The following is a 22,389-nucleotide window of genomic DNA, read 5'->3' as shown; positions in this document are numbered from 1 at the left end:
TTTTACACTGAAACTTTGTATTTTTTATTTTTTTTTTTATCAAAGTCTGTGGTCAATGCTTTGTAAGATGCACAGTTCTTCAATGTTAAGACTTGTTCTTTTTTTTCTTTCTCCCCAGCAAATGGAGACAGATCCATTTGTTTACTGTTCTACAATTAAAAGCTGTGCAAGAGCATTTTACAAACATTACTCACTGTAGTTCACCCCATCCAAAGAAACAGCAGTGTAGATCAAAGCTTTGAATTTCATGTCTTATTAATTGAAAAGATTCAGAAGAGTTGACAGAGTAATGAAATAATGCCAATTGTGCAGACTCGTCTCTCTTGGCACATGAGGTGTCCTCACCTGCAGCCATCTTTGATTAAACCTTTTCCTAATTAAGGGTGGATCAATTACCCTAAAAGCTGTTGTTTCAAGCAAATATTTATTTTTCCATAATAACCACACTTTGTTTTCTTTTCAAAATGGGAAATTAAAGGTTTCACCTTTAAACCAGTGTCTGTGCTATTTCTTTTCAGAAGTTATGACTGATACAATATCTTTATACTAGAGTTGCTGCTCTTAACCCCCTCACACAAACATGTCTATGCGGACATTGTTGTTTTTGTTCCACCTCTTCTACTAATTTTTCAACAGTGAAACATGGCCAAATTGTGGAACAACAAAAAAAAAAAATGCTGATACTATGCTGATGGCAGAATTTACTTCACAAACTACTGAATGCGTAAAAACCAAGTATCCTTTGAACATTATTTGTACGTTGGACATTGTTTACTGTATATTACAAGGAAGGGTGATATCTTGGCTGAGGGGTTATATGTTGTGCTCTCAGAAATCAGTGATGTGTTATAAAGATGGCCTGGAGCTGAACATGAAAACTCTATATACTTTTTTTTTTTTACCTGTTGTCCCCCCCTCACACTCCAGATTCAATATTAAACTGATTTAGTGTGGGAGAGTAAGCGAAAGAGATGGTGAGCAGATGAAAAACTCAGCATGCGCTTTCAGACATGCTGCTTCTGGGGCCAATTTAACATTATCTTTCCATTTATAGGTCATATTTTGAACAGGAACCAGCAAATCAGCATCGGCAGTTTGCCAGTATAAAGAGCTGTAATAATGCTGGAAAGGTTACAGCTAATTCTCTAATTCTGTTAATTCTAATTATGTTCTAATTTTTTATGGATATCTCTAGAAACAGAAATTGTTACATTACCTATTCCACTATTACGGTTATTCTCCATCTCTTCCATTTTTAGCTCCATCTCTACCTCTGGGTCTTTTGGTGTTGGATCCTCTGAACTTGGACCTGGTTCTTGTTCTGGCATAGTGAGAGGAGCTGCTTCTTCCTTGTGTTCAGGTTCTAGTTCAGGTTCTGGTGTAGATGGGTTGTATGCAGCTATCACGTGAGCCTGGTGTGTGATAGGTTCTTCAGCAAGACTGCTGCTGCTGGATCCTGCAGCTGCATCATCACCACTGGAGCTACTGCAGATGGACCTGGCCGGCTCTGAATCCTCAATACTATGGCTTAGATCAGAGTCATTAGCTGGAGTTGAGGCTCTGGGAGCTGGCAGCAGGGTCCTTTCAACTGGCACCGGGATGCAGGGGGCTCGCACAGGTGCACTAGGCACAGAGGTGGAAATAACTGGCTCAGGTGTACTGGGGTCCGGTGTGGGTGGAGGTGCTGGAGCCTTACGCTTCTTTAGCTGGTTGTGTGTGGACGGAGAGCCGAGGCTTATCTATAGAGGAACAGAGAACAAATGTATATGTTTTAATGTATTGTACTTCAGGGTGTTGCTATGTGGTTGCTAAGATTTTTTTACTCCTATGTCTCTACTAGACACTTGTATCATACTTGCCCATATAAAAAGCCTGGTGAAAATGCACATTTTTGGTGGTCTAGAATAAAAGTTCAGTCAGATTTTTTTATTGTTTTGGAAAGAAATTATGACTTTTATTCAGCAAGGATGAAGGATGGATTAAATTGATCAAATGTGACAGATAAGATGTTTTTAATTGTTAAAAAAAATCTATTTTAAATAAATGTTGCTCTTTTGAATTTTCTATTAAAGGTTTTTTTTACAAACACTTTTTGTTATACTTGCTGAAACTCTCTTCATATCCTGATAGCAATCGTTAATAGAAGTGGTCTAAATATTTATAAAAAAATAAATAAATTTTAAAAAATTTCTGTCCAATGATACAATGTCCTCTGAAGGGAGGGTGGGATCTTTTGCTTTCAAAGCTAGCTTGCTATTGCTAGCCTCTCCAAAATTGCCTACCCTAACTTTAATCAAACTGTACTACAACTGTTTTCAACATTGATAATAAGAAGTGATGCATTTTAGCATGATTTCTGAAGGATCGTGTGACACTGAAGACTGGAGTAATGGCTACTGAAAATTCAACTTTGGCATCACAAGAATAAATTACACTTTAAAATATATTAAAATAGAAAACAATTACTTTAAATTGTAAAAATAATAACAAACAATAATTAAAACTATATATTAAAGGAACACTCCACTTTTTTTGAAAATAGGCTCATTTTCCAACTCCCCTAGAGTTAAACATTTGAGATTTACCATTTTCAAATCCATTCAGCCGATCTCCGGTTCTGGCGGTACCACTTTTAGCATAGCTTAGCATAGTTCATTGAATCTTATTAGACCGTTAGCATCGAGCTTAAAAATGACCAAAGAGTTTTGATATTTTTCCTATTTAAAACTTGACTCTTCTGTAGTTAAATCGTGTACTAAGACCGACGGAAAATAAAAAGTTGTGATTTTCTAGGCTGATATGGCTAGGAACTATACTCATTCCAGCGTAATAATCAAGGAACTTTGCTGCCGTTCCATGGCTGCAGCAGTGCAATGATATTACGCAGCGCCCGTGAGCCCCTGCTTGCACAGGGAACGTTTGTGAGAGACGCTGCGTAATATCATTGCGCCTGCTGCAGCCATGATACGGCAGCAAAGTTCCTTGATTATTACGCTGGAATGAGTATAGTTCCTAGCCATATCAGCCTAGAAAATCGCAACTTTTCATTTTCCGTCGGTCTTAGTACACGATTTAACTACAGAAGAGTCAAGTTTTAAATAGGAAAAATATCAAAACTCTTTGGTCATTTTTAAGCGCGATGCTAACGGTCTAATCAGATTCAATGAACTATGCTAAGCTATGCTAAAAGTGGTACCGCCAGAACCGGAGATCGGCTGAATGGATTCGAAAACAGTAAAACTCAGCTGTTTAACTCTAGGGGAATTGGAAAATGAGCCTATTTTCAAAAAAAGTGGAGTGTTCCTTTAACAATATTACTGTTTTACTGTATTTCTGATCAGATAAATCCAGCCTTGATAAGCCTTCTTTCAAAAACATTTTTAAAAAATCATTCTGACCTCAAGTGTATAAATGCAAATTATTTTTTGTTATTGACTTTCAGCAATGTAAGTGAAATATAATGACACTACAATCCAAATAATCTTATACATCACTTTGATGGACTGAGCCATTACTGTAAAAACGATATGTTGTGGTTTCTTGGCACAACAGACACTGCGATCTTGTGATTTTTGCACCCAATTTAAACACCAATATCCAATTATTTATGGAATTATTCCCTGCATTATACTTGGAAATTGGTTTCTCCCCAAAGAGAGCACTTTAAAAAGTGTCTCCCCTTTTCTTCACATCTTAGTTCCTTTTGGTGTAAGGTGTAAATGAGATCTGGCTAAAACAATATCCTTATACTATCCATAAAGGAAAACCATGTAAATTCCAGGTTTAAAAATGACCTACAATATTCTGGTCACTGTATATGACTTGAGTCCCTCCTTCTGATAATTTAGAAAAGTAATAACACTCTTCGACAAAATCCCAAACCATAAGTATAGACAATAGCAACAGTGATGCTTCCATTAACAGGCACCACTAATATAGAAGGAAAAAAATGCTTAATGAGTTGCTAATGTATATGAAAGTAAACAAAAGAAAACTTGCCCAGAGATGGGAGAGATATAATAGAAGGATGTAAAGTTCCTTTGGCGGCCATTTTAGATCAGAGAACAAGATATATAAAGTAGAATAAAGTTTGAACAAAGCTATAACTTAAAACATGACATCATTACAAGTTCCTCTCAGCGCACTGATGTAAATCTACATCATTGAAGGGTGAATCACAGCCCTACAGTGCAGATGTAATCAAATTTCTGTCAAATTCAGAAACTTGTCAGAGGAGACAAACAAAAGTATTAAACTCAATTTTCAAAGACAAAACAGGTAGTAAAAAGGAACCACTCTCCCTTTAAAAGGAGGTAATTTTCTGTCTTTTTTTGTATCAGCTTGTATATATTGATTGGTAAATACAGCTTAGTAGAGCACTACTGGTTTGTAAAGACATAAAAAAATTCAGACTAGTATTTAAGAATCGAATAACTGCAAACATCGTAGTTTATCCGTTTTAAAGAAAATAAAGCCACCAAAAAATGTGCTGTACTGTACATGAATCAGCTTGCTGGCATGTTGAAACACCAGCAGCCAGCTTGAACAACTAAATTCCAGTACAATTCCATGTAACGGTGGTACCCTAACTATTGGAATTAAATTATTAATGAAATTAATTCCTCAAAATCTTTGCCAATTCGGGTGCCAGGCAGACTCAAATCTACCACATTGAATTAACTGTTTGACCCAGGATAACTCAAACCACCAGTTACACACAATTAGATGTCTATTAATATAAAGGAATTCATTCACGGCAAAAAAACATGCGGCAATGCAGCAATTAATTCCTCTTTATTCAATGAACTGAAGACCTGAGGTAGAATGCCAGCTCGTAGGCCAGGCAACGCTCTGCAGACAGCATTAGAGATGAAGGATCAAACGAGCTAAGCAGACAAACACGGAAGTGATAGGACCCAGCTCTCGTCCGTGCCAAGAAGATCCATCAAAGCAGCAGGTACATAATTCCCCTTTCCGGCCTGTACTGATCTTCACAAACTAGCGTGCACATAATTCAAACGCCCCGCGACTCCACTCAGCAGCCTCTATTGTTGGTCGCCCTCTGACTGCAACTCAACACGTCACTCACTACCTGTCGTTGCTCCTTCCACTTCCTCTTTTATTCAGGTGTTTCCATTCTCAATCCTCCACACCTTTCTCCTGATTGGCTCTGGCATCAATTTATTTAAAAACAGTGTGGTTTATCCCAAAACCGTCACATCCATGTGTGAACCATGAAATCAAAAACAAGCTACAGTATGTTGGAAATTAACAAGCCTAGGAGGAATGTTCCTGGGTACATGCATGCTCAAATGAGGGTCAGAGGTGAGAAAAACATTGAACTACATGACATATTCACACTCTGTATGTTGAGGACAAAAGAAATGGGTCAACATTGACTGTTATAGCATTTGATTAACAAGTGCCTCCTTTTTGTAACTATTCATGTTCCACTACTTGAAATCAATAGGTTGTTTGCAATCACGTGGTTCTGGTGATGCGTGAAATTCCGGTGGAGGGCAAGCAGTGAAAATTAGAATGGAAGAGATGGGGAAAAAGTCCTTTCTTTGCTGGTTTAGAAAGGTATAAACAGAAAATCACAACAAATGTTGGACGCGATCCTTATGTTATGAAGACGAGCGACTTTTCCGCTGAATTAAAAGACTTTCCTGCCATCGAGGAGGCAGATATAGAGGATGTGAAGCTGCCGTCATGCTGCGTTCAGTTATTTTTATTTATTTATTTATTTATTTTATTTAACCTTTATTTAACCAGGAAAGGCTCACTGAGATTAAAAATCTCTTTTACACTCTTAGACCTGGCCAAAATGAGCAGCAATACAATTAGTTTCAACACAGATTTGCACCATACACACAAAATTAAAAACAATTACATTTCACTGCATCATCTTCCATTTGCCGGGATGACTATTTTAAATTGATCTAAAGACAGCTAATTTTTTAAGTTCAATTTCAATTGAAGGTGATTCCAATCAAACGGGGCTGCATACACAAACGCTTTCTTACCAAGTTCATATTTAGCAAATGGAACAAAAAGATTAAAACATTTTTGTGAACGTAGAAAATATTTCTTAACAGTTTTCTGTTGGATAAGTCAGGAAAGATATGAGGGCAACATCCCCAAGATGGCTTTATAGATGATTAAGTACCAGTGCATTTTTCTCCTACTAAACAGAGAGGGCCAACCCACTCTACTGTACAAGGTACAATGATGAGTTGAAGATTTACAATTTGATATAAATCTTAGAGCACCATGGTAAACAGCATCTAAAGAGAGAAGATATAATGGAGCAAACTGATACACTACATCACCATAATCAAGTACAGATAAAAAAGTAGAAGAAACTAATTGCTTTCTTGCATCAAATGACATACAAAACTTGTTCCTAAAATAGAACCCGAGCTTAATTTTCAGTTTTTTCTTCATTTGAGTGATATGAGGACCAAAAGATAAAGCATCATCAACAATGATTCCAAGATATTTGTACTATTTTACTAATTCAATCATGGTACCTTGCAGGGTCTGTAGAGAAATTAAATTAATTTCAAGTTTTTTCGAACCTGAAAATAACATGTACTTGGTTTTACCACTATTCAGAACAAGTTTTAAACTGGAAAGCCGTGACTGGATGACATCAAAAGCAGACTGGGCATGCTGCCCAGAAGAAGCACTACAGTACATGATAGTATAATCTGCATAAAAATGAAAGTTGGCATCTTGAATGTTGTAATCGAATAGTAATATAAATAGTGAATAAGAGAGGCCCCAGCACAGATCCTCGGGGAACACCTTTAACAGTCTCCAGGGAATCAATTACTTTCAATTTGTACACGTTGAGTTCTTCCACATAAATCATTTTTAAACCAGAGAATAACAGACCTTGATAGACCAACACTTTTCAATCTATGCAACAATATTTTGTGATCCACCGTATCAAAAGCTTTTGATAAATCAATAAAAAGAGAGGCACAAAAATCACCATTATCAATTGATCCCACAATATCATTCATAACTTTCAGAACAGCTGTTGTAGTACTGTGTTTTTTTGTGGAACCCAGATTGATTAATCGACAACACTTTGTTTGTATTCAAATTACAAGTTAACTGTTCACTAATACAACTTTCTAAAATCTTTGTTAAAACACAAGCTTTGAAATTGGTCTATAATTGTTTAACACCGCAGGATCTCCTCCTTTTAACAATGGAACAACAAAGGCTGATTTCCAAATTTCTGGAACGACACCAGAATTTAATGAGAGATTAAAAATGTAAGTTAAAGGGGAAGTAATAATATCTGCAGCTAATTTCAAAAATATAGGTTCCACACAATCAGGACCTGGTGATTTATTTGTGTCCAGTGATCTAAGTGCTTTATAAACATCTGAATTTGTAATTTGTTTAAATCTAAACTCCTGCTTTTTGAAACGACTATCTGCAATAATAAAATATGAATCAGGACATGTAGTATTTTGAGATTCAAATAGAAAACCGGAAGCAACAAAATGCTTATTAAAACAATTGAGCATTTGCTTTTTTTCTGAGATACTAGAGGAATCGTCTCGGTTACATTAGGTAACCCTCGTTCCCTGAAGGAGGGAACGGAGACGTACGTCGGACAGAACGACGAATAGGAATCTCGCTAGAGAGGCCAATCTACTTCGAGTGTAACTAAAACGAGCCAATGCACATTGGCATGCAATCATATGCACCAGCAGCTCGCCTCGCAGCGCGGGTATATAATGAGCAGCAGGTGCGTTGCATCTTCAGGTTTTCGCTGAGGAGCCGAACCCAGCAGGCGGCAGCATCAGCAGGACAACGCCTGTGGCGACGGGACGTACGTCTCCGTTCCCTCCTTCAGGGAACGAGGGTTACCTATGTAACCGAGACGTTCCCATTACGTACGTCGAACGTGACCGACGAATAGGAATCCCTACCAAAGCGCCACAGGAGCTGCCCTCTTCCAGCGCTCTGTCGTGAGCCACCTGAACCCCCTTGCCTAAGGACGGTGGGACCAGGCTCACACAGAGAGGGTCGATCACTGTTGTTCCCAAAACCCACTCAGTGCGACAATTGGATAACGCTGGGAAGCGTAGCCTTACATGCGATAAGGAACGCTGCGGAAGCCATATCCTTCCCCGAAGGAGTTATATGGATAAGTACATATGGACTAACCTTGTAGGTTGTACAACATATGGGAGAACTGGGGTGACTCCCAGAGGGAAAGACACGGGCTTCGTTTAGGAGCAGCCGTGGAAAAAGCCATATGGGATCCCCGTAGGGTCACACATATGGAACCCAGCCTAAATCCGGTTCTCAAGGATACAACGGAGTATAGGCCTGGCGCCAGACGCTCCGCCACGGCGGCTGCCGAAGGGTAACCGGAGGACTCAACAGGGTCTGCCCGTAGGGACTCTCTGGAGAATAGAACGCGCATGTAGCGCAGCAAGCCGTCACTAAGCCAGGGCCTCTCCGTGCCTCTGACCTGAGGCGAGAACACGGGAGGAGACCGGCTCGACACGAAGGCTATAGTATCTAGCGAACGTGTTAGGTGTCGCCCAGCCCGCAGCTCTACAAATGTCTGTTAGCGAGGCGCCACGAGCCAGCGCCCAGGAGGATGCCACACCTCTCGTGGAGTGAGCATGCAACCTGAGCGGGCAGGGCACGCCCTGAGCTTGGTAAGCCAGGGCGATGGCATCCACTATCCAGTGGGCCATCCTCTGCTTGGATACAGCCTTTCCCTTCTGCTGGCCTCCGTAACAGACAAAGAGCTGGTCTGAGGTCCTGAAGCTTCGAGTTCTGTCTATGTACAGTCGCAAGGCGCGAACTGGACAGAGCAAAGCCAGGGCTGGGTCTGCCTCCTCCGAGGGCAGCGCTTGCAGGCTCACTACCTGGTCCCTGAAGGGAGTGGTAGGAACCTTGGGCACATAGCCGGGCCGGGGTCTCAGTACCACGTGGCTGTCACCCGGCCCGAACTCTAGGCACGATTCGTCGACCGAAAATGACTGCAGGTCCCCTACCCTCTTGATGGAGGCCAATGCCACCAGCAGCAAAGTCTTCATAGACAGAATCTTTAAGTCTGCTGACAGCAAAGGCTCAAAGGGAGCAATCTGGAGTGCTCTGAGCACCAGAGTAAGGTCCCAAGAGGGTATGGAGGGGGGACGATGAGGATTTAACCGTCTCGCCCCCCTAAGGAACCTGATGACCAGGTCGTGCTGACCAACAGATTTGCCATCTATGTGGTCGTGGTAAGCGGATATGGCAGCAGTATGGACTTTGAGGGTGGAGGGGGACAGCCTACGCTCCAACCCTTGCTGCAAGAAGGAAAGCACGACTCCGATCGAGCATCTTCGGGGGTCTTCTCGGCGAGAAGAACACCACTCGACAAACAGGTTCCACTTCGAGGCGTAAGCACGTCTCGTAGACAATGCACGTGCCGAAGTGATGGTGTTAAGTACCTCAGGGGGTAAGTCACCTAGAACCTCTGCGTCCTGTCCAGGGACCAGAAATGGAGTTTCCAGAGGTCTGGACGCGGTTGCCAAAGAGTGCCCCGTCTCTGAGAGAGGAGGTCCTTCCTCAGAGGGATGGGCCAGGGAGGGGCTGTCGCGAGGAGTGAGAGTTCTGGGAACCAGGTCCGGCTGGGCCAGTAAGGCGCAACTAACAAGACCTGCTCCTCGTCCTCCCTGACTTTGCACAGGGTCTGTGCAAGTAGGCTCACTGGGGGAAACGCATATTTGCGCAGGCCCCGGGGCCAGCTGTGAGCCAGTGCATCTTGACGGTTGATGTACGCAACGGTCGCAGTGTTGTCCGTACGGACCAGTACATGCTTGCCCTGAAGCAGGCCTTTGAGGCGGCTCAGAGCAAGGCGTACTGCCAGCAACTTGAGGCAATTGATGTGCCAATGCAGATGGGGTCCCGTCCAAACCCCTGAGACTGCATGCCCGTTGTACGTGGCACCCCAGCCGGTGGCAGAAGCATCTGTGAACACCACAGCATGCCGGGACACCTGTTCTAGGGGCACTCCTGCCCGAAGAAACAAGGGGTCCGACCACGGACTGAAGGTTCGGCGGCACTCCTGAGTGATTGGCACCCGGAATGTGCCGCGCTGCCACGCCCATCTCGGGACTCGGTCGTGAAGCCAATGCTGAAGCGGTCTCATATGAAGCAGACCGAGCGGTTTTACAGCCGCAGCAGCCGCCATATGCCCCAGGAGCCTCTGAAAGAACTTCAGTGGGACCGCTGTCCTGCCATTGAATGTATTTAGGCAGTTCAACACCGACCGAGCACGTTCCTCTGTGAGGCGTGCTATCTGCTCGACCGAGAATACCGAGAAAAGAGATCCTCTGCACCAGGGCGAGTTTGCTCTTTTCCCAGTTGACCTGAAGCCCCAACTGGCTGAGGTGTCTGAGCACCAAATCCCTGTGTTTGCACAACTGATCCCAGGACTGTGCTAGAATGAGCCAGTCGTCGAGATATTTGAGAATGCGAACACCCTGTTCTCTCATGGAAACAAGGGCTCCCTCCACGACTTTCGTGAAGACGCAGGGAGACAGGGCCAGCCCGAAGGGTAGGACTCTGTACTGATATGCTCGACCTTCGAACGCGAATCTCAGGAATGGCCTGTGTCGCGGAAGAATTGAAACATGGAAGTACGCGTCCTTCAGGTCAATCGCTGCAAACCAATCTCGGGGACGGATGCACTCGAAAATGCGTTTCTGCGTGAGCATTTTGAATGGTAGCTTGTGGAGGCTCCGATTCAAAACTCGCAGGTCCAAGATCGGTCGTAACCCGCCGCTTTTCTTGGGTACAATGAAGTAGGGGCTGTAGAACCCCGACCTCAAATCGGCTGGAGGGACCGGCTCTATCGCGTCCTTCGCCAGTAGGACTGCGATCTCCGCACACAGGACAGGGGCATCGGCATCTTTCACTGTAGTGAAGAGGACGTCCCTGAACTTGGGGGGGAAGCCGGGCGAACTGAATCGCAAAGCCGACCCTGATGGTCCGAAGGAGCCAGCGAGACGGACTGGGGAGCGTGTACCCGCAGCAGGGCAGCGAGGTGGAACACAGGGACGCGCCTCGGGGGGCTCTCTTTGTGAGGCGGCCTGAAGCGGCGTCACAGTGTGCTAGGCAACACTTACCCTCCTCCAGGGGTGGAAGAGCAGCCCCACCCATCTCTGGGTCGCCCGTCTCAGGGGTGATTCTCACCAACCAGTTAAACAGCTGCAGAGACGGGAGGCGTCATCTCCCCGCAATGGATACAGCAGAGCCTGCTGGGCCGGAGTTTCTTGCAGGGGACGACACCCTTGGCGACGAGCAGACTGAGGGGCGGCCCAAGAGGAACTCAATGGTTTGTCATGGGAAGCTCCCCGATCCGCTACTAACTGAGGTGAACCGCTGGTCTCAGTCCTCGACAGTGTCACCGAAAAGGCCACCTCGTAAGATGGGAGCATTGAGAAAGCATTTAGCCTGACAACCTCTCACACCTCACAAGGTAAGCCAGGGGGCACTTCTGGACCACTGAGGTGGACATCGTCTGGCTGAGGGCCTGCGCCGTGACTTTGATCACGGTTAGTCAGCAAAAGCTCAACCCCAGCACAGAACTACCCTCATGCAAAAAGAGTGCCTTGGCCTCACATGCAGGGTGGGTGTGGTCTGTGTACAGCCACCCCATCCAAGAGGGTAGTGAGAGAGGAAAAACTTATGCAGATTCTGGCACCTTTGGCATTCCATATTTATGGCACCAAAATACCCCCATACTGCCAAGTTTTCCATGCACATCTGGAAGACCCAGGAAAGCATGGCTGTAAGCTCCGAATCTGAGTCACCATAAGCACACACCATTACAGTGGGCAGCGTCACCCTCATTTCCAGAGCATAACAGCACTCTCTCCGATGCTGCAATCGACGTCTGTCCCTCAGCTGGAGCTCTGAATGAAATGCTAGGTTCCCCTATGAAAAGGACCAGCAATTCAATCCAGAAACTGCACAGCTTGCAATGCGCTAGAGAGGGAGGGGCCCTAGGGGGTTGGTTCCCCGAAGGAACCCCTCAACCTCATGTCACCCAAGCCATATCAGCAAAGTAGACCTCTTCTGGTGCACCAGAGAGGGCGCTACAATGGAGATTATGCAAGGGAACCGCGCATCTAGAGCGCAGAGCGAGCGCTGGGTTGCCGTGACAACCAGCGCTGCAGCCCGGCAGCTCGACGGCACACGACACGCAGAGGAGCGAGAGGTTTGCTCTCGTTAATCTCCACGGTCTCCCAGAGTGTCGGGCAGACCCGTGGCTGTGCTTTTACACACAAGCGGCAGCTGGCCAACAACAGAGGGGACTCAAGCTTCCCGGAGAAAGAAGAGTCACGACCGGCGTGTCGACGTGATCATGTTCTCATATGAAAACATGAACACCCACGAACATCACTTCAGCACGCGCCCAGACATGTGAAACGGTGATCGTGGCCGTCAGTGAGGACAGGAACGACCGCATCCAGAAACACAAGTAGGATGTCGTCTTTAAAAAGACGCGAATCTACTTGTGTAAGCTCTTTCAGGGACTTTACTCTTTTAGAAGTGCTGAAGCACGCAGGGGAACGGCCACAGCAACACAGACAGGGATTGTGTGCAGCCTGTCGTGTGCTTTCTCTCTCTTTGAAGGCGCTCACTCTTACCAGCCGTAAAAATGGCTTTTCAGCGCTCAAAAGCGCACCGTACCGGCCGTGAGAACAGCCTTCTGACGCTGTCAAACAGCTATTTGCTCAAAAACGGCAAACGAAACAAAAACAGAAAAAGAGAGGACTTCGACCCCGCTGCTGTGCTGTTCGCCTGCACTCGGAAAAAAAGAGAAGTTCAACCAAAAAGCTTGACTCGTCTTCTAGCAGACACTCGCTTGCAGAGAACAGGAACAAACACCGTTCGGCTCCGAAGCGAAAAGCTGAAGTTGCAACGCACCTGCTGCTCATTATATACCCGCGCTGCGAGGCGAGCAGCTGATGCATATGATTGCATGCCAATGTGCATTGGCTCATTTTAGTTACACTCGAAGTAGATTGGCCTCTTTAGCGAGATTCCTATTCGTCGGTCTGTCCGACGTACGTCGAACGTGACCGACTGAATGGGAACCATATTTATACACAAAGGGAAGCTAGAAATGTTTTTACTGCCTGTTAACAGCTCTATGTTCTGCCAATTTTTTGGGGATTATTTGAATTAGCAGCATTTGCAGCAAAATAATCAGCCTTAGCTTTTCTGATAGCAACTGTGCATTTATTACGAAGCTGCCTGAAGCAGATCCAATCAGGACTTGAGTCAGTTTGTCTAGCTTTAGCCCAAGCAACATCACACTCGCAAATAAGAGCAGATAGGGCTTCAGAAAACCAAGGATTATCCCTACCTTTGACACGAAATCTTTTAAAAGGGGCATGCTTATTGACAGATGATATAAAGCCATCATAAAAATATTTCCAGGCAGATTTAACGTCAGGGATAAGAAAAATCCTGTCCCAGTTATAATGTGCTACATCAAAAAGATAACCTTGCTCATTAAAATGACGCAAACATTGTCTCGTGATAATACATGGCTTGTGCTTAGGTAATTTGGTATCTCTGATTGTGGCAATGACGCAGTGGTCACTAACATCATTGGCAAATACAGAGGCTAAAGAGTACTTATGGGGAGCATTAGTAAAAATGAGATCAAGTAATGTGACTTTTTGTGATCCTTTAAGTTAGGTCTACCAACTGAAAGAGGTTCAAGGTGTCACAGATTGTTTTAAAACTATCAGATGCCAACTGAAACCAGTTCATACAAGCTCCTTGTAGTTTAGAGAAGTCACCGCATGCATCAGAGAGGAAATGGCATCATTACTAGCTGATGGAGGTCTGTAGTAGAGCCCTGCGCGGGACTGATTTCCTCAACCCGCACCCGCCCGCTCCTGCTGAATGTCTGACCAGGACCGCCTGCTCCCGCAACCCGCGTGTTCCACTCCCGCCCTCCCGCGCCCGCCATGTTTGTCTCCAAACCCGCCCGCTCCCGCGGACTTTCTCCCAAAGCTTTTGAAAATAGGCCTAAACAAATACTCTGTTAAGTTCAAGTTAACATCTAGAATAACAGACTTTAAACATGATTGCGTTTAAATAAGATGAAGTAGCCGCAAAACCAAAGCACCACACGTGATAAAAAACATTGGGTATTTTTAATTAGCGTTATAAAACATTAACCGTTAAAACAAAAATACTCCATATAATTTACTGAAGGAAAAGAATATTGCTATCTGACTGCGGTCGCAGACTTGTGCGTCTTTCTTCCATGATCCGCCCACACACACACTGAATGCCCTCTCTGACAGTGCACTAGATCATGCGAAAATGCTCAAAATAAAACGGGCGAATTTTAAGAATTGTTTCCAAGTGTCTGACTTGCTTTGCTTTTGTCAAGTAAAGAGCCGCTTTAATTTTCTTCTCATCATCTTCATTTGTTGACTCCGTTTCTATTACACACCAAATCCCACCATTCCCCACGGGTCTCCCGCAAAGTTTTCTGACCACCCACTCCCGCCCGCAGCAAAGGTAAAACCGCCCGCTCCCGCGAGATTTGCGTTGGGTCCCGCGGGAGCCCAAACCCAATGCAACCCTATTCTGTAGCATCCAACTACAGTAAGATGTAAATTCTTAGAGACAATAAGGTTTAAAGCTAGTAATTCATATTTTTTAACTACAGATTCAGAGAGTAATAGTGTAACTTCAAATCTATCCTTCACATAAACTGCTACCCCTCCTCCCCTCTTTGGTCTGTCAGCCCTGTAAACAGTATAACCATCAATGTCTATTGCTTTATCCGAAACCATCTTATTAAGCCATGTTTCAGATAATACTAAGACATCAGGACTTGCATTTTTTGCCTAGATGCGCACCAAGTCTAACTTTGGAAGCAAACTTCTCACATTCATGTGAATAAAACCCAGGCCTGATCTAACAGGAACTTTAAAAGTGGAATCAGAATCATTATAAGGACCAGGACTTCTAGTCTGGGTTTGTTTATATCGCGCTGCCTTTCTACTAGTGAAGTTAGAGCAGTATTTTGATTTTCTGTCATGATTGTGAAAAATATCGCCATTGTAGGTCATTTATGCTGAATCGAGAATTGTAATAGGAACTCACGATATCATTCGTGGAAAAAAAATGGACGGTAATACAATTTTTGCCTTGGTTGAGAAGATGAGGGAAGACGACTAGCAAATGTAATAATGTCACTTAATAAACCCACTGCCTTTCACTCAAAATAATCACATACTTTGCTGAGTTTTGTATTTGGTTTTTGTGTAATAATTAACATTATGTTTTAGAGATCACTCAGCTTGATAATGATTATAACTTGCACACAGCCACTTCAAAACTGTTCACAAGCTTCTATGGGTTTGATGTTGGTTTTCATTTGTTGAAATAAATACAAAAATACAGCGTGTCTGTGTCCTGAACGTGACCCTCCTATTCTCCTCCGTGGTCATATGGGAAAGTGAATATTTACAAAAACAACATTAAAACTAGTTACATTTACACGACAAATAAATGGATCTACATCTGTCAGCTTGTTGAACACATTTATTTTATTTGGACATTTTCTACCATATGATGGCTGAAGCAGCAGTGCGTGACACTGTTCTCATGGTAACCAGATCAACATTGTGAACAGAATACTACAAAACTGAAGTGAAAATGCCAAATTATAATTAAATAGGATAAAATATCTTCTCCTCCCTGCAAATGATAGCATGAAGAATGTGAATATTTAACCAAGTCAAAAAGGTAAGCAGGTATCCATATTCATTTAAGTATCAGCAGACGCAAAACGCTATAAAAGGTGACAACTTTTAAAGTTAAAAAACGAAATAAGTTATAAAAAAAACGGTATAAGTTATGTAAACGATATAAACACCTTCTGGGTTCTCAATTTTATCGTTTTGAGCAACCATAAACGACGCAAAACATGCGAATTTTGAGTTTTTGATAGGATTCCTATATAGAAACATCACTCCCTGCCCTCCAGACTCATTCGCGCTGCTGCTGTGACGTCATGTGCAAACAACCTATTTTGCCGGTTAATTGATGCTCCTTGTGTGAAAACAACCATGGCGACCATACACTTGTCAATCTGTTGATGGGTCGCTGCCACCCACATCAAGTCCTGTGCTTTGGTGAACCTCAGTAGCATATGTGACAGAAAACAGTAGTAAATGTTGAAATAAATATGAACTAAAAATAATAAATGTTTCAGAAGTATTCATTGTTGGTCATAATGTAGTTAAATAATGTTAACAAATGGAACCTTATTGTGAAGCGTTACCTAGACAAGTTAGTTTGAATCACTTGGCAAGTTATTTATTGAACTGAATCTTTCAAAATTAATAATGAATCAACATCTGACTCACTTACTGAACTGTAAGTAACCATTATTTTCAGTGATGTCCATTAGATAAAATGAATGTTTGGTATTGACTGACTGTCCATTTGACAATGTATTGTTTATATACATTTTTAATAATTTATATATACGCTCCTTAATCAGAAACATAAACAATAGTGTGATAGCTTTTGTGTAAAAATAAAAATTATTAATTATATTTAGAGAAGTTATATAAATATATACTATATATATTTAAATTTTCCTTTAATGTTTACTATTTCATTTTAATTTGAATTAAATTAGAATTGAATTGGAATTTAAAAAAGGAATTCTCAAATCAGGTCTGCATAGCTAAAGTCAAAGACATATTTAAGGCAGATTTCAATTCGATTACAATTCAGTACAAATGCAGAAAAGGTTTCAAAAAGTGCACAGAATCACTGTAGGCCTAGTCAAATAAAAATCATGTCTATGTTTTATGATGTATGTACATAATACATGGATCTTCAAGGGACTCCTAATCTGTGTGTGCACCACACAATTAACCTCTGACCTTTAATCTACAACCGGGAAGCAAAATGTATGATTTCACTCCTCCGGCATGTTAAAGTTTTAATGTAGAGCGGATGAGAGAAGGAATAGAAGGAGTGCTTAATTACAGGTTATGAAGGCCAGGGTCTCACCGCACTGACACAGAGCCATTGGGTTACATTTCACAGCAGGCTGGCTGGTCATTCATCTCCCTGCTCCAATGTTTCAACTTTCCCCTACATAATGCTCAGAGCGGCAAACACACAGAAACACAGCGTGCTCTAGGTTGTTCTGATGCATATGTGCAAATGCATGTATGCAATCACCCACTGAGGGTTTTTCAGAAAAAGACTTTAGACTTTGAGAGGTGTCATAGAGGAATGTATGTAAAGGATGAAAGAATTTCATTTTTGGGAAACATATGCCTTTATCTAACAGAATTTTCATTTTTGGGAAATGTATGCCTTTAACTAGCTTAACCAGTAAGACTTCCCTAACAGCACCAGAAAGACTATGATGGTTTATCAGAATCACGGTCTTTAGCAGTTTAGATGAAGAGCATCATGCCAATTCACCAGCTAGACTTCACACTGGCAATAAGGTGTGGGAGTTAATTTTTAGTCCATCTCCTATCCTGAAAAGTCCATCTTGCAGATGTGGAATAAAAATAATTTTCCAAAACTTACAGCCAGATTCTGGAAGTACAAGAGGTTGTGGTACTGGTCCTTCAAGAGTCATTCTCAATCTGTCTGTCTATAAAGCCTATAAAAAACAATATTTGTGTATTTTACAACACTTCAGCTTGTTATTCTTATTAAGTGGGGGTCATTTTTTCTGATTCTTTACCTAACTTTAGTCTCTGAGATACTGACACCTTGCACTTCTGGAGACTCCAGTTAGGTTGTAGTTCTGGAAAATGGTGGTGCTGGAGAAAAGGTTCCTGATATTTTCACACTTAATTCTTCACCTTAATCCACCTGTTTTTGTCTGACCCTGCTGGCCCAATTAGCATTTATCTTTGCAATTTTTAGTATTGCATTAGTATTTCATGCTTCTCATGGGCATTTAATAATTTTTGACTTTTCACTCTGTGTTAAATATAGAAATTAAGGTTTTTAAGGAAAACATTCCAGGAGTAATTTTTCTCCATACAATATAGTGGACTTCAATGGTTACCAATGGGTTGAATGTCCAAAGTGCAGTTTCATTACAGCTCCAATGGGCTCTACATGATCCCAGCTAAGGAATAAGGGTCTTATCTAGCAAAATGATCAGTCATTTTCTAAAATAAAATGAAAATTATATACTTTTTAACCGCAAATGCTCATCTTGCACTAGCTCTGCAATGTGTCACGCATTACGTAATCACACTGGAAAGGTCACATGTGACATGTCTTTTAAAGGAAAAAGACTAAATACCCTGTAGTAATAATTTCAATCATTTTGAATCAGGCACTGAACAGAGCACCCATAAAAAGTTATCTTAGCTAATGAAATTTTCAGCAGACTTATCAGCACTTTTCAGCAGACAAGTGCAATGTGATAACCCATAAGCTTATAAAATGAACACTTTTCTTTGCTTATTCCTTTTATTGCAAATAAACCTGAGATGCTTTACCACACAGTCTCCTGTAATCTTTCCATGGCCTCTTACATGTTAATAAGTTATATATGGAGATCTCAAATCCCAGGTCTCTCCCCTCTTAATCCTGAGGAATGCTGGGCCTGTGATGAATTTTGAGAACCCTGTACTATTTAATTATGCTGTCCTGTACCCTGGTCATGAGCTGGAATATTGAATTTAACCCGTTTTTATGGTGAAACCACACACAGTTCACTACACACACATACATGTTTGTTTTCAATCTATTGAGGTTTTTTTATTATTTTTTTTTTTTATACCAAGCTAATTGTATTTTAATCTCCTACACCTAAACCTTTCCCTCACATAAACCTTTTTGAATTAAACATGTTTTAATGGTCACTTGGCATCTATTTCTGATTCTGGGTAACCCCGCCCACACTGAAAACTTTTAGCAACCACCCAAAACATCCCTGTAGCATCACAGTGGTGACATCCATTTTTGGGGGAAAGAAGAAAGAGGGAAACAAATTAATGTATGGCCAAGTATTATAAATATTTCAGTGGCAAGCATTTTTAGAAGTGTAATTTTGGTCCAATGAGTTTTCAGTGTGGACAGAAAGAAACATTTGTCGCTGGACTCTTGTTGTGTGTGTAAGGATGCAGAGTCATTTCAGATTTAAAAAAAAAAAAATTTGACGAAGATTACTGTTGTCAGTATTTGTGTAAATCAAGAGCCCCATCATACACCCGGCGCAATGCCAATGTTGTTTAAATAGCAAATGCACTCATGCCCATCTGTTCGCCCATGGGCGTGCTGGTCTGAAAACGAGGTGTATTCAGGCACATTGCTGGTGTGTTGCTATTTTGAGGCAACTGAAAATGACTGTGCCATTGACCAATAAAAACTTGGTCTTAAGTCAATGGCGCAGTATTTTGTTGTTATTTAAAGGGAGCGTTATGAATATGCACCTATAGGCAGGTGCACAAAGTGCGTACACCCTGCTTGTTATACACACAGGGACGCACAGCAGCAGACAAACATTTTTAATAATAAAAATAAAAGGATTCCTCTCTGGAGAAGCGTTCAGTCTTTCTGCTTGCAAATTTCACCATGTAAATAGTGAATCCACCATGGTGCAAGTACAACTGGTTTTTAAAAGGGATGGGAGATGAGACTGATTTATTGCAAATTATACCCAAAACACACCCATGACTCATTAAGAGAATAGGGACATTTAGACATTTTTTTTCCGTCGTTAAACTAGCAAAAGAGCATTTGGACATGCCTTAAATGCCATGCACTTCAGACCATGCGCTTTGGTGTTTATTATTTTTACAATTCTTGACTTTAAATAAATTTCTCTTCTCTCACATGAGAAGCAACAAAAATATTGGAAAATGAAATATTCTTTTTTCTTTTTTTTAAATAAAAAAAACTAAGATGCAAATAAGAACAAGTATTCTTACACTAAACACACTCTTGATCCTCAAAATAAACCTAAACAAACATCCATAAAGAGGTTTGCTTTGGCAAAAGGGATCATTTAAACAAAACACAATGTCTCCCTCCTTACAAACATAGAGAAGGAGAGTTGTACTGTAACAGTGTGGTCTCGCGTCAATACCGCACTTTTTTGTTGTGACCGTTTTATTTTTATCTCCCTATTTCCAGGTCACATTTAGACCTCCACAGTGTTGCCTAATCAGTCATAAATCCAGCCACCGCTGAGAAAAGTCCAGAAAACACATCTAATAGACCAGAGTGTCAGTTAGCGTTACAGGGCCACAGTCAGATCTTTTTGGGAAGAAGGAGGGATGTGGGAAAAATAAACCACTTTGTGGCCCTTGTAAATTTTTACAGTGTGTAAATGCTACATACAGTAATCTATGCAAAAGAATGTGACAATAGCCATAAGGTATCAATGACTGCCATCACCTTTCATAAACTATTACAGTCATAAGTTATGTCATTTTGAGGAAAAAAAAAAAAAAAACTATATGATGTTTTATGAGGGTCATTGTTGGACAAGTTAGTCCTTTAAGGGTTACGAATCACTTGCTATCGTTTTCCTACCAAAATCTTGCCAGAGAAGTAGTTTAAGGTCTCTGCCTCAAGTGTAGAGTATTTTCATGAGCTGAGCTACCAAAGGGCTCTGATGATGTCATGAAAGGATAAGGGTGAGATGACCTTCTCTAGCCTCTTAAAGCAGCCCATTGTAAAATCATCATCCTATGTGTACAGAGGGAGAACACATGATGAACATTCACTATTTGCATCAGGCTCAAAAGACCAAAACAATGTTTTTAAATACTTAACAAATTTAATTTAATTCTACAGGTTCATCTTGATAAATATACAACTCTATAGATGAGAAAAGATACAAAATGCACTGTTGAGTCACTGATTTTGCTCTATAGTTTGACCAGGTAAAAGTTTAAGCTTAAAACCTGTGAGAGATCTACAGTAGCCAGGCAGACATTATATGACTGCACTCATGTGGTCAAACCTCAAACTGCCATACTACTTAAAGTATACTGGAACTAAGAAAACATATGTACATTAGTACACATCAACACTATTTCATCTGATCTCTTTACAAATGAATGATGCAAATGTCAATCAAGATATCAAGATGAGATGATGTTTCTCACTCTTGCATGTAACATAGATGGAATTATACTGTATTATTATTATACATTGCCTGGTCAAAAAAAAAAAAATTTGGATTTAAAAAGGCAACTGCTTAAGAGTCTATGATTGGATCATTATTACAGTGATTATTATGTTTCTAGCTTGTTATATGTTTAGCAAGAGTTCTTCTAACCCTAATTGATGAAGTGTGTAGCTTTCATTTCTCAAACAATGTCAAGATTCATCAGACTCAAATTGTAAAAGAATGGTTGGGAGGGAGCATGAATTGATGCATTGATGCACCTAAATGTGATGTTATTTCCATCAAGAGGTGCATCAATTTTTGGTCAACATCTTATTGACATTGCAAAAGTCAAGCACTCTGTAAAGTCTACTCCAGCACATTCCGAAGACTTGATGAATTTAAGGTCTGGACTCAAAGGTTCATGTGTGAAAATGATTCTTCATGCGCATTATTTCATTACTATGGAAGTCAATAGGGCACATCAACTGTTACTCAGTCCTACTGTTACATATTATTGTTACATACAGTTTTGTGTATCTTGTGTTTTGTTATTTGGAACTTTTTTCCAGTTTCCTGTGCCATATTTTGTAGTCCTTTGTATTTTTCTTTATGATTAGTTCCCTGGTTGCATCCAGGTGTGTCTTGTTATTCTAATACCCTGTGTGTATATAAACCCCAGTTTTTCCTGTGTTCATTGTCAGGTCTTGTTCTTCCAAGGTTGTTTTGTTGGTGAGCTTAGTTCGGTTTCGTTTATCTGTTCCCGGAGTTCCCAGTGTATTACTTTGTGTATTTGGGTTCTTTTATATCTTTAATAAACCTTATTGCACTTGGATCATGCTCTTGGATCTAGCCAGCATTGCATCTATACATTTTTTTCTGATTTTCATTAAATTTTTTTGCTGCAAATTAAAGTTTTTAATGTGACAGTTTCTTTGTGAATCATCTCAGAGCTGGATGGTTTGGTTCTTGAGGTTCAATTCCAATGCGGTTTTGCAATTATAGCAATCCGTTAAACTGTGTAACTGCTTATGTATGATAAGTTTTACATCCCTGTAAGCTACAATATTAACAGAGCAGAGAATACAATCACAGGTTTGTACAGTGCACAGGAACTGTTAGTAAAAAATAAAAACAAATTAAAAAATAAAGACCTAAAATGACAGCTACTCCAACGAATTATTATTTAGACTGTGTAAATATGT

The 22,389-nt window shown here is 41.3% G+C and overlaps 1 protein-coding gene across 7 annotated transcripts in view; it reads right to left on the bottom strand.

Moving 5' to 3' along the window:
* The window catches only part of cobl (cordon-bleu WH2 repeat protein), a 136,855-nt gene that overhangs the window by 44,654 nt on the left and 69,812 nt on the right, over positions 1–22,389 (bottom strand). For all 7 annotated transcript variants that reach the window (XM_067400897.1, XM_067400923.1, XM_067400906.1 and 4 more), the window contains one exon: positions 1,217–1,739. In XM_067400897.1, the coding sequence (XP_067256998.1) occupies positions 1,217–1,739 (523 nt within the window). The remainder of the gene's footprint in view (positions 1–1,216; positions 1,740–22,389) is intronic.

The sequence above is a fragment of the Chanodichthys erythropterus genome, chromosome 2 (genome assembly GCF_024489055.1).
Source record: "Chanodichthys erythropterus isolate Z2021 chromosome 2, ASM2448905v1, whole genome shotgun sequence".
Lineage (NCBI taxonomy): Eukaryota > Metazoa > Chordata > Actinopteri > Cypriniformes > Xenocyprididae > Chanodichthys > Chanodichthys erythropterus.
The sequence above is the reverse complement of the archived record's forward strand: the minus strand, read 5'-3'. Positions and strand labels throughout refer to the sequence as shown.